The sequence below is a fragment of the Camarhynchus parvulus genome, chromosome Z, assembly GCF_901933205.1.
Source record: "Camarhynchus parvulus chromosome Z, STF_HiC, whole genome shotgun sequence".
Lineage (NCBI taxonomy): Eukaryota > Metazoa > Chordata > Aves > Passeriformes > Thraupidae > Camarhynchus > Camarhynchus parvulus.
The window spans coordinates 42,592,750-42,605,179 of record NC_044601.1 but is presented as its reverse complement, the minus strand read 5'-3'; the positions used below and the strand labels follow the sequence as shown (position 1 = coordinate 42,605,179).

Here is a 12,430-nt window from a genome sequence, read left to right as displayed (position 1 = left end):
TTAAATTAGTAAAGGTTTTTTGTATGCTACCCTAATGGTTTTCAGTCCTATTTGCTGTCTGGTCCTTCTCCTCTCCTGCTGCCCTCCTCTGCATATTTCATATTTCAAATTTCTCTTGAGCAGTATGTGCAAATAGCCACAAGAAAAAAAGAAACGACAATGTATTTGTTAACATTTTTACATATATAACTAGCACCAAGTCAGAGCACCACTGTCTGGCTGATGTTTCAAATAATCCCTTTCTTGCCAGTAAGTCTCTAAAGACTTTATTTTACTAATACAGAGATCTGAATATTTTATGCTGCTTGACTAAGATGCCATTTCAAGTCAGAATTTTAAATACAACCAGACAAGCTGTCTGATGTCCAAGCACTGTGCTCTGTACATGGATGTTGTAGGCATTTACAGCATGTGAGGGCTGTTTCTGTATGCCATGAGAAATACAGCTCAAGTTGCTTCTCATAGGAAACAGTGAGGGAAAACAACAATATCACTGAGAAATCTGGTTATCTTTCTTCTGCTTTTTAAAAAAATTCTCGCTGTGTTTTTTTCCTCTTTTTAAGAATATTTGCTGTGCACCAGCAGCAATGTGTGCATGCTAGTATGTACTTTGTAATAAGAGAACTTTGGAATCTAGGTCTGGTGTTCCTACATTTTTAGTGACATCTAGCCCTGGTCAAAGAGGCCAAACAGTGCTATCAACATGAGAGAGGTTTCTGTTTTACCTGTCACTTACATCTTGAAACACCAGATTGCTAGTATTTTCACTGGGTTTGTCAATATTGAAATTATAATGTTCTCTTGTGCAAAAACCTGTATTACTGCACCTCCATTATTCTACCAGCAGAAGCTGAGTTTTCAGCTCCTTAATTCTGATTTGCATGTCACATTTGGAAATTTCTCTTGAGACCTTTACAACAAAGCACAGGACTCTGCCTGTAATGTGGGAATTTTAGTTTGCTGCCTCAGCAAGAGGAGTATTATTTTGGAATTTAGTTCTTAGTGGGAGTAGAAGAAAGGAGGCATGAAATCTCAGTATTTCAAGGACTACATAAAAGTCTCACATGTCACCTGACTCAAGACAAGACTTCTTTTAAATACGGCTTCTCCAGATTTGGATGAGCAATGGCGTACCTGCTTCTCACATATTTACACAGAGCTAAATCCTGAGGCGTGCTGAGCTGTCACAAGTATCTGTGTTCAACAGCAGCTCCAAGACTGAACAGTTGCAGGACTAGATCTATAAAACTAATTTTTCTACTGACTTCAGTTATGAATGTCCTGTGCTTGCTTAAAAGCCTTGCAAGTTGGTAAATTCTTCCAGCTGATAAAGCAAGGTTGCAAGAGCAGTTTTGCCTGTATGCCTTCTTATAAGCTCTCAGATGTCCATCAGAGGAAATGAAACAAAAAATATAATTTTGCAAATCCATCCATTAAAAATAATTTGTAATTGCTGAGTCACTGAGGTTCTGTTTTTTTATTGTCAACAGAGATTAACTAGAATTCTATTTGTACAAGGTTTCAAAATGGATACTCTATCAAAGAATAAAACATGCCCTTTTGAAATGTGTTGCCTGAGTAAAAGCAGAAGGAGGATCATTGGATACTGTGATTGAAGGATTAAAGTTTTACCCCATTTAATACTGGGGAATGCTTGTGAATTATGTGCATTCCAAATGGAGGCAACACAGGAATGACAGTGATTTTAATTCTGGGCATTATGATTTTTAACCTTCAGGCAATCTTGTTCATCCTTACCAAGTAAGGATGATTGATTTTGGAAAAAAATGATAAAATGGTGAGAAGATATGTACCTGCAATGGAACAGCCTACTCAAGAAGTGAACACACAGATTTCGCTCTTTTGCTTATTTAGTACCTAACCAAATGTAAATTTCACTGGATACTTCCTAGGTGTTATACTGGAAAGGACAGTGAATACCAGTCCTTGCTCATATCATTGCATTTGACAGATTTTCCAATGTTTCTCCCTCATCTCTTCCTTCTGTGTCTCCCATACAAACAGAAACTGAACTCACTTAAGCATGGACACACAGGTGGCCTGATTCTGTTCCTCCTCTCTGGCTGATCAACATATATGCAGGCCCTCACTCACATATGTCAAAGGTACATTCACCTTTGCAGTCCTTTTCATGTCATGTACAATATTTTTTCACATTTCTTTTCAATGAATTTAACCCTTGGTCATATCCTACTCAGCAGCCTGCAGTCCTGATGCCTTTAATCATTTCTTGTTGCCCTTGTTGACATCAAAAGGTGAAAACAGCCCACTGTGTTCATGTGACAAGACCACTTTGAACTTACTGACAAAATAATGTTCTTATTACTATCAGTAAAGTAATATTGAGCTGGCATTTGTTAGGGCAAAACATCAGTGACTAAAAAATGTTTAAAAGCTGATATTAGGAGTGCATTAGAAGTATGCTCCAGTGATTTTTAACTTATAAATATGAAACTCTTATCAGTACAGTATGTCACAGTAAGAAGTATAGCTAAACAGTTGAATCTATTTACATACTACTGAAGCCAATGTGAGTTGCCAAGGCACTCAAAGCACCTACTTGCTAAATGAGTCTTCTGACTAAACATCTTCCTGCCTGCATCTACATTTCCATCACATTTCCATCTACATTTCCATCGCAGAGATAACTTCAATATATTCAGGGTTGGTCAAAATTTTTCACTGACCCACATAAGTAAAAGAGAAAAATAACACTTAATATGGCAGTATAGTATTCTTAATAAAATCTGGTAGATACTCTTAATAAGACTGTAATCCAGTCACTCCAAGGCTTGTGTTCCTCAGGATTATTTAAGAACAACTAGGGCTATGTTTCATCGTATGATGCCTAAAGAGATGAGTAATGGAAAGTTTTCTGCATGTTCTTATTTATTTACTATAACTAAGTAATAAGCCAAGTCATAAAGCAGTATCCAAGCTGAAAAACTGGCATCCAATGATAAATTAACAGTTTTCAAAACTAGTAAGCTTTGGTGTACAGAATTGTATTTTCTCCTGCCAGCATGTCAGCCAGTTTGTTTCCCACTTCACATTTTTGCGGGTATGGTCTACAAAACCTGAAATGCGCCTCTTTTTTTTATTAACTGCAAATGAGAGCCTTGATTACAATTAGGAAAAATCTATTTAACTCTGTCAAGGAACTGCTAAAAGGTTGGCATGATTCAGTGACTGAAAAAACATGATTACTGCAGTATAGCCTAAAAGCAGAAGTTCATGTAGCACTTCTCCTTTCACTTCACTGTTTTGATGCAAATTTAAATCTACTGAAGAACAAGCTCTACAGCTCCACACAGTGTTGACTTACCAACGTCAAACCTCTGAACAGGCTACAGAATACCTACAGATTTTTCTAAATGTGGATAAACTCAACCAACTTTCTATATTTTTCAAGTGCATTCTTATTTAATTGTTTTATTTTTAATTTAGGTCATTGAATATTTGTCAGGTCTATCTAAGAATTTACCTAACAGTATTCACTTTTTGTGCCACTTCAGATCTCCAGTTTCTGCTGAAGTACAAGCTTCTGCTTCACGAAAGCTTCCAATCTGTCTCCTTAAATAATTTACACACTCAAGTGTGCTGATGCACATATTCTTAGCAAGATTTTAGCAACAAAGTCTTTGATGACATCCTAGGGACTACAAAGATGTCCCTGCAGAGTCTCAGACTAGAAGACAGAACTCTTGGCTTGTAACTGTCCTCATTGTTTTGAGCCTCATAATTAGAAAACATATTTTGCTTAATGTGCAGGGCACAGTCAGGAATAAGAGCAATTTACTAACAAATACAGTAATGAAAAGGCTCTATTTTATGTGATGATATTTTTGCACTGAAAGGGTTACCATTTAATCAATGATGATTTGGAATGAGCAATCAATTTTTATGTAATTTACCAAGAGAGGAATTATTTCCAAGTTCTGTCCTGCAACTGGAAAGTACTTTAAGCCACAATACATAGATTATTAACAAATAGGTAAAAAAAGAATTGTAAATAATTTCTTTTACATTGGACTTCTACAGGAAACAGTTCAAAATATGATGCCTTCTCCGACACTGTCAATTTCCATTGTATTTGCAGTTGTATTTTAGGGAAGTTTGGATGGTTCTATTTCAGTATCAACTTAGCTGAAAGGGACAAAAGGCCTTTAAAAAAAAGCTGATTTTTTTTTTCCAGAGTAATCATTGTTCATGAAAGAACTAAGAACTGAATTGATCACCTTTTTCTTTTAGACACAGCCAGGTCAGTACAGACAGAAATAAGCTTCTAGGGGAAAGACAGAGGGGAGTTGGAATTCCTGTTGCTCAGAATTCTATATGGTTGTAACACAAAAACTAATAAGAACCAGGCTCTTGAAACAAGCATGTAATTTGTGTGCCATTTCATGAATCACTTACAGCACTCTGCATATTTTTCCAAGCAGCTTGGGAATAAAATTCCAAAGTTCAGCTGATGTTTGGCTAGGAAAATATTTAAAAAGAACTTGCTCAACCACTACAAACACATAATCAAGACAGAGTGGAGCTACTACAGCTCTCTCTAACCACCAAGAAAAAAGCCGGTGGAGGGCACTGCTAAACACTGCTAAACACTCTAAAAACATACTTTTAGCAGTTATTTAATACACATCTCAGTCCAAACAAGTGCCTACAATGACGGGACACAGAAAACAAGGTTAAGATCCACTATGATTATATAAGAAAATCCCAGTGTTTTCTTTCTTGTTTTAACTTGTTCCTTATATCTGCTCAAGAGGAAATCTGTGGATGTGTTTTACATCCTGTCACCTGAAACTCAGGGCCCAGCCTCCTGGATATAGACTGTGTTCCAAGCTGCAGAGGTTGTTCAACAGACCACCAGATCAGACTACTGCCTCCAGCATCTGTTGTCTTTTACTGTTCACCTTCAGGCCAAAAACATTCAAATTCATCAGCAGAACTGAGGCATGATCTATTATAGATAACACTGTATTACACGTGTCACAGATAACGTGTATGGCTATATTATGTATAGCAATATAATTCAAGTCCACTTCCTTTGAATTTCAGATTATACAGATTACACAATAAAGCAGATGTTCACAAAATTTCAGAAACACCTAGTAAAAATAGTAATTTAAATGTATAATACACAGCAAATCTAGGCCATCCTTATCTACCAACGCTTCCATATGCAAGAGCTACAACCTCTCCAACTCTTTAGTCCGCTACTCCCATATCCACCTAATACACTCTAACCCTACTGTGCAGCCTGTAGTTCATGTAGGGTGGTGTTACCTGGTAAAAACATGTAGTTATCACCCCAAAAAAGTTCCAATAATTTCCTTCTACACACAGCAGCTTGCATGGTTCCTTGGTCAGTTTATTTACAGTGAATATAAAATGTCTTTCCAGCACTGGTTCATACTGAAAATTATGTTAGTAAATGCACACCCAAGTCAGTTAGCTCCTTCTACAATCACTTTTTCCTTTTGCAAAGTCATATATAGTTTATATACAAACTCTTTATTGAGCAGCAGTGACCTAATGCAATTAAATGATCTGCAGTTCATTATGTTGATACTTTGCATAGGAGGCAGCACTGTGTGTTCCACAATCTAAAAGAATTTAATTATTTTCTAAAGATGAGATTTCAAAAATGATCTATAATTCTGGATGTTTTGTCTTCCAAGCATCAAATATTAAAGGAACGCAGTTCAGAAACCACAATGGCTTTTGGCAAAGTAATAGTGTACACAAAGCAAATACTTCAGTGGTAAGCTATTCACAAAACGAAGAGCATATTCACAGTCACTGAAACCCAGGTAATGATGTCTGAAAGAACAGACTGTATTTCTAGGGATATTTTTACTCATGCAGAAGACTTTTTTTTAAATACCCTCCACTGAACTTATAGCAGTTATGAAAACCAAACTGAATTCCTCAGGGCTATATAATCTGAAGAACCCAGATTTTCTGCAAATGTTGTGCTAGGTATGTTAAATCTGATAGACCATGGTTTTGGCATTCAAAAACTTTGAAATACTTAGTCTCCCTTTTTGTCTGGCTTTATATATTGGTATGGTTGTTAATGCATGGAACAAGCTCTGTCATGATTTTCTTTTCTATTTTCTCAGAGATAAGAAAACAAAAGAAAGTATTTTGAGCTCTAATTTATTTGATTTCTAACCTAACTAAATCATAACCATAACTTTATCCACTCTAAAACTCATAATAAGCTTGAAAATTTTAGCTTTGGGCTCTTGAATGCTTGGTGAAAGCCACTTTTCAATACTATATACATTTAAGAAATTTAGAATAGAACTTTGTCAGTTGTTTGGTTTACCCACTGGAAAAAAAAACCCCAAACCAAAACATTACTGCAACACACTGCAGAAAAACTCAGGAAAGTGGGTTCTAATGCTACTGTTTTATACTGCTGGTGACAAATTGTTCAGTCAAAAACTGAAATGGTACTGTGTGATGTGCACAAAATACACTATAAAATGGATGGCAGCATATTACATATAATCAGAGAATGATCTGAAACCAATCACTTTTAATTGCATTAATTTATAAATTATCAAAAGATAAATAAATTTGTGGCCATTTGTGGGTGACTGCTAGAAAAATCAGCTAGAATTTCTCTAATTTATTTTATTAGTTGCACTTTCTTAGCTCAAAATTAGCTTTTTACTATATTTAAATGTAGCTGGATATAGTAAACAACTTTGAAAAATTGTCAGAAAGTAAATGTAAACATTAGGATTAAGAACTGTACTGTATTCTGCACCAGAATTATTGGTTTTTGTCCCAGTACTTCAGGTCATCCACTGTACCTAAGCACAAATTACTACTAAATTGCTGCATTGAGTAGTAACAATATAATAAACTGTTCTTCCCCTTCTTCCTAACAGTCTCTTCACAAGAATACTCCTTCTGGCTCTCTCGGCTGATTTCAGAAATTGTCTGAAATAATCACAGTGATTTTCCTCTTTACTAATTGCAAATGACTAGCCTTAGCATCTAACCCACTGTTTGTTTGGTTTTCTTCCTTTTACTTTTAAAATACGCAAGATTTTCTTGTGGTGTTACAAGAAATCACTTCCCTTTTACTGGGTTGGTTTTGAAGTGTTTGGGTTTTTTTAAATTTCTGCTATTATTATTTTGATACTTTAGATTTCTTCTTTAAGGATGATAACAACCATTATAACTCACCCTCCGAGAACACCTCTGTGGATGGTCTGTGGGAAAATGGTTTGAATATTTGTTCTACCTCATCCGGTTTATCTGGAACTGTTTTCAATGTAAATATCCATTTAGTGGATCAGTGGACGACTAACAACATGGGCAGCTTAAATAACAGGCTAATCTATGGCAATCTTCACATTCCATCAGCAGAAATCTGCAAGGTAAAAGACTCATTTGTTCCACAACCAGTTTAAGTGAAGATGACTTAATGAAGACATAACACAGATGCTCACTCAGTGTCACACACTTAGTGTGTTTTATATGACACAATGCCTGCATGTGTAAGCAGCATGGCAAAGACTTTATGACACTGACTCTGATCATGCCCCAGTCTTTCTGAGTTTTCCTCGTTTACTCTGAGCTATATTGCTAGCAGCGACAATAGCAGGGGGAGGAGTAATTGTTCTTTTTAAATTTAACATGCAGGAACTAACACTGTTAGTGATCATGCAAGAGCTGCAGACACATTAGGTGAGAGCTAGCTGCACAGTCTAAGGGACAGCTCAGGGCAATACCTGCGCATCAACACCAGGAGTCTTAACAGAGGCAACTACACAGAACAGCTATCCTCATCCAACATTTTAATTTCAGACCTGCTTTGTCACCAGCAGTATCTCCTCCTTCCTTTCACTAGCTTGCTTATATCCAAACTTATGACATTTCAGTGTCCCTGCATGTTCCCACAGCTTTGCATGAGCTCTTCCTTGCCAGGACACAATTACCTCATGACTGTGGTTTCCAAAACCACATGACTGTCACTAAATAGGCAGCTGCGATCAAGAATTATTTTCAACTTGGTGAAGTTGATGACAACTGACAAGTGGACCTTTGTGTACAAAAGGTTTTCACAATTCTCTTGAGCTTTGTTATCATAGTGTTGCCACCATCTCCTGTAATTGCGCCTTGGTATCCACTGCCAGAGCTGTTCAAGAAACTCTCTGAGCTTGGCCCACTGCACACATTTAATTTTTACACAACTTTTGCATCCTTGAGTATTATGAGTTACACTCCCATACCGCAACACTCAGAAATGCTTTTCTAGCCAACTACAAACAGACTATTATTAGAAAAAGTTGATCACTGCTGATTTACCATCCTAGGCATCTAATTTGTTTTTGATTCAGCCTACAAAAATATACCGAAACCGTTACACACTTTGGATCACATTTGTATCATTGGTGTGAGGATTTCAGTACTTACACTTTTAACAACATAGAGCCATCTTCATGATTTCTGACTTCAAATATGTGTCTCATGTTTCTCCACAGAGAAAAGAACAACAGCAGCAATCCAAAAATTGCAAAGGCTTCAGCCTCTACTTTTCGCCCAAAACCTGTAGTTTTTGTACAGTTATCACAAAATCCTACCATGAAGTGATCATTAAAAGCAGTAGCTGTTTTCTTCATTAATGCTGGTCTTGGCACACAGCTTCATATTGATCCACATGCATGAACAACATGATCTGAAGTATGTTTGCTTCTTACACAGCCATGTTAGGGTGCTGCAGCATTAACTAAGGAAGAAACAAACAAGTATGAGAAACATGCAGGTCTCTTACTAACTGCTTAATGGAATTTCTTTGACAAATCTCTCCTTACTTTCAAGTAAAATGAACTTGGCTAAATGCAATTAATCCAGAAGGATGATTCTATATTTGTAACTATTCTTCAGTGTGTATTTTGTACCATTTATTTCATAACCTGAGGAATAGGAGAGACAGTAAGATGAGATGATGCCACACTCCTAACATAACTTCTATTTCCTAATTTAGAAGGCTAGCAGTCAAAAACATAGATCAAAAAGATTCAGAGAAAAGACTAAAGCAAGGAGGGTATTTGTAGCATAAAGCACTGATTGGTATATATTTGAGAGTGGTAAATTTGATTTTAAGGCATTTCCAACTAGCCCAGTAGAAGCCTAAGGTATGAAACATCTGGGTATTTTGTTCCATTACTACTAATTTTTTTTTCCAAGTTATATTATGGTTTTGTTAGGATTCTAATATATGTGTCTTCTTAATTCACTTCTCTTTTTGTGCTTGTGTTCAGATGAAAATACTTCAGCTGGAAAATGGTATTCAGACGGTAACAAAAATTCATATGGTAATGTAACCAGAAAGCTGCTGGGAGAAAGAAGGCTTAGGTGTGCAGATAACCTATGTTCTTTGAAGAGCACTGGGTAATTTGTGCAGTAAGACCAGTTACCAGACAGCTCAGTCCAGACAAGCTCCTCTAACAGGCAGTGCAAGGGGACTGGTTCATAAAACTCTTCTGATTATTTCTACCAATAGCCATTTCTGTCCAACCGAGGCCACTGCCCCTGCAATGGCACGGAGATCTTACCTTTAGTTCTCTTCTATTTCCTTTTATCTTCCAGTTATAGAAAAATACTAACAAGCCTCATTTACTACCTCTAAAGCTACAGCTTCCTACTTTCCATTCTTCATGCCACATGCTCCTGCTCTCTCCACAGCGTGTGAATAAAAGCATCTGGGCAATGACGGAAACAAGATTAACAAACGGGTCTTGGGTAAAAATAACACAGTGTGGATGCTCAGTCCAACACATCTGCTGGGAGAAAAGTTTGTGGTAGCACCTGTCAGAAGCCTGACGCCAAACCCAAGATGCAGCACACTCACTGTGTGAGCAACTGTGCCCTGCACTCATCCTTGTCCCCAAAACCACCTCAGTGGCAATGTTCACACCGGACACTCACAAGGCTGTCTCAGGTAGACTTGATCACAGAACCATAGAATGGCTAGGTAGGAAGGAACTTCAAAGGTCATCTAGTTCCAAGCCCCCTTCCACGAGGCCAGGTAGCTCACACCCCCATCCAACCTGGCCTTGAACACTTCCAGAGATGGGGCATCCACAGCTTCGCGGGGCAGCCTGTGCCAGGGCCTCATCCCCCTCGCAGCAAATAACTTCCTCCTCAGATCTACTCCAAACCCACTCTTTGAGTTTGAACCCACTCCTCCTTATCCTGCCACCGCCGGCTCTGGCTCTCTGTCCCCCGCCGCTTCCCCCCATTCCGTCCCTGCGCTCGCGCGCAGCCCCCCAACCCCAACTTCAGGCTCGCCTCTTCCGCCCGGACCAGTGACGCGACTGCTCTATGACGTCACTTCCGCTCGCTCGGGCCCGCCCCGGCCCCGCCCTCCCCGTGCCGCCACCGCCCCTCGGGGCCTCGGACGCCGGAGCCAGGGGAGGGGGAGGAGGGAGAAGGGGGGAGGGGAGGGAGAAGAAGGAGAAGAAGAAGGAGCAGAAGCAGAAGGAAGAGGAGGAGGAAAAGGAAAAGCAAGAGAACGAGAAGACGGAGGGGGAAGAGCGGAAGAAGGGGGAGGAGCGGAAGAAGGAGGAGGAGGAAGAGAAGCGGAAGCGGAAGGGGGAGGAGATGGCGGCGGGGGCCTCGGCGACGGCGACGACACCGATTCGGAGCGCGGGCGGGCGAGACACCCGCGGGAGGGCGGAGCCGCCGCTGCCTCCGCCGCAGCGACCCGGCGCCTGCTCGGAGCAGTGACTACGCAGCCGCGTCCCCCTCGCCGCCGCCTCCCGCAGGCCGCCCGGCCCTTGCCCAGCCCGCATCCGCCTCCGCCCCCGGCGGCTGCAGCGCTCTCTCGTCCCTGCGCCGGCGGCGGCGGCCCCAGCGCCGGGGACGTCTCAGCCCCCCGTCCCCAGTGGTGCTGAGCCCAGGGGTCCCGTCGGTGTGCCGGTGATTATGCGTGGCTTGCCGCGGACGCTGTATCTCTCTTTCCGCTGATGCCCCCGCTGTTCCCCCGCCTAGGCTAGAGCAGGCTGAGCGCCAGCTCCTCTGGAAATCTTCAGCCATGTATTTCCTCAGCGGCTGGCCCAAGAGGCTCTTGTGTCCTCTGGAGTCCCTGGAGCGACCGCTTCACATCCAGACGGATCCCCAGAGAGCTTTCTTCGCCGTTTTGTTCCCATCGCAGCTAAGCATCTGGTACTGCAGAGTGAGTATCCATAGTTTTATAAGCTCTCGGAGCTGCTTTACCAGCTGAAAAGACCTGTCGTCTGCTAATTTTTTTTCTTCCAGAAACGGTTGTAAAATTTGATGCTAACTTCACGGGATATTCACAGGTATTTGTGAAGCTGAGCGGTTATCCACGATGTTTAGTGATAGCAGTATAGAAAATATGCAACACCAATCTGCTTACAGTTTACACTGGTTTTTCCTAAAAAAATGAGACTTCCAAGCAACTTTTCTTTTTGGGCCTGTACATTCTGCTTGTGCTTAGCATAAAGAGTATTTGTAGCAGTGTAGGGTTTTTTGCATGTTTACATGTTTCATGTCTTTCACCTTTGTCTTTTCTGTCTTTTATATAATCAAACATATGAATATAGAAGATATGAAACGCTCTTTGTAAAATATGGAACAAACGCTATCATTACCCAGAATGTTGTAACATACAAGTTCACAAAGTTTTCTGTTTGTGGAAGTTTAAAAGTTTTGTGGCTCTAAAAGAAGACTTGTCATGGCTTTTCTGTGAAAGGTGTTAGTTTAGCTAAATCTAGTTTGAAACTGTGTGAATAATCGACCTTAAGCACCTTGCTTTTAATTCACATTGTATTAGTCTGGTAGCAAAAATGCTGTTTATCAGTTTGATTTGATGCAGTCAATGAAAACTGTGATACTGACTTTAAATTTTGATGCTGGATCCTTTTAAATAATGCCTAGATTAGACCCTAAATCTGTCTATAAATATCTCTAGATCCAGGTGGTTTATAGAGTTCATCTCAGATTACTAGGGAACTGAAAGATGTCAAATGACAGTCATAGCCTTAAAATCTTGTTTTAAGTTATGCAGCAATTTCATCACGTTATGTTTTATTGTGCTCAGTAAAGCTGTTCACTAGTTCCTGGCTGGGGTGCTCATGCTGTTTTTTGAACCTAGGCAGGTATCCAGCTAGCACATAATCAGCCCAGTAACTTTGCTGTGTGACCATCATCATCTGGCCTCCGTTTTCTTCGGTTTGTAGCACACAGTGTATATGAAGTGTACACTTCTTAGTTTTTGCCAGTTGTTGAACCTACAGTTGTAGTTTGTCCGCACAGCAGAACTGATCATTTTGTGGAAAGACATGGAAAACAGCGGACTGATGAAATGCTTCACAAGATGTGCCCTGTTGTCTAGAATGTAGTTTGCTTT

The 12,430-nt window shown here is 39.8% G+C and overlaps 1 protein-coding gene across 2 annotated transcripts in view; it reads left to right on the top strand.

The window, feature by feature from the left end:
* The first annotated feature begins 10,637 nt into the window (after positions 1 to 10,637).
* RIC1 (RIC1 homolog, RAB6A GEF complex partner 1) overlaps positions 10,638 to 12,430 on the top strand; it is a 46,744-nt gene continuing 44,951 nt past the window's right edge. For both annotated transcript variants that reach the window (XM_030968246.1, XM_030968245.1), the window contains exon 1: positions 10,638 to 11,233. In XM_030968246.1, coding sequence (XP_030824106.1) covers positions 11,093 to 11,233 — 141 coding nt within the window. In that variant the 5' untranslated portion in view covers positions 10,638 to 11,092. The remainder of the gene's footprint in view (positions 11,234 to 12,430) is intronic.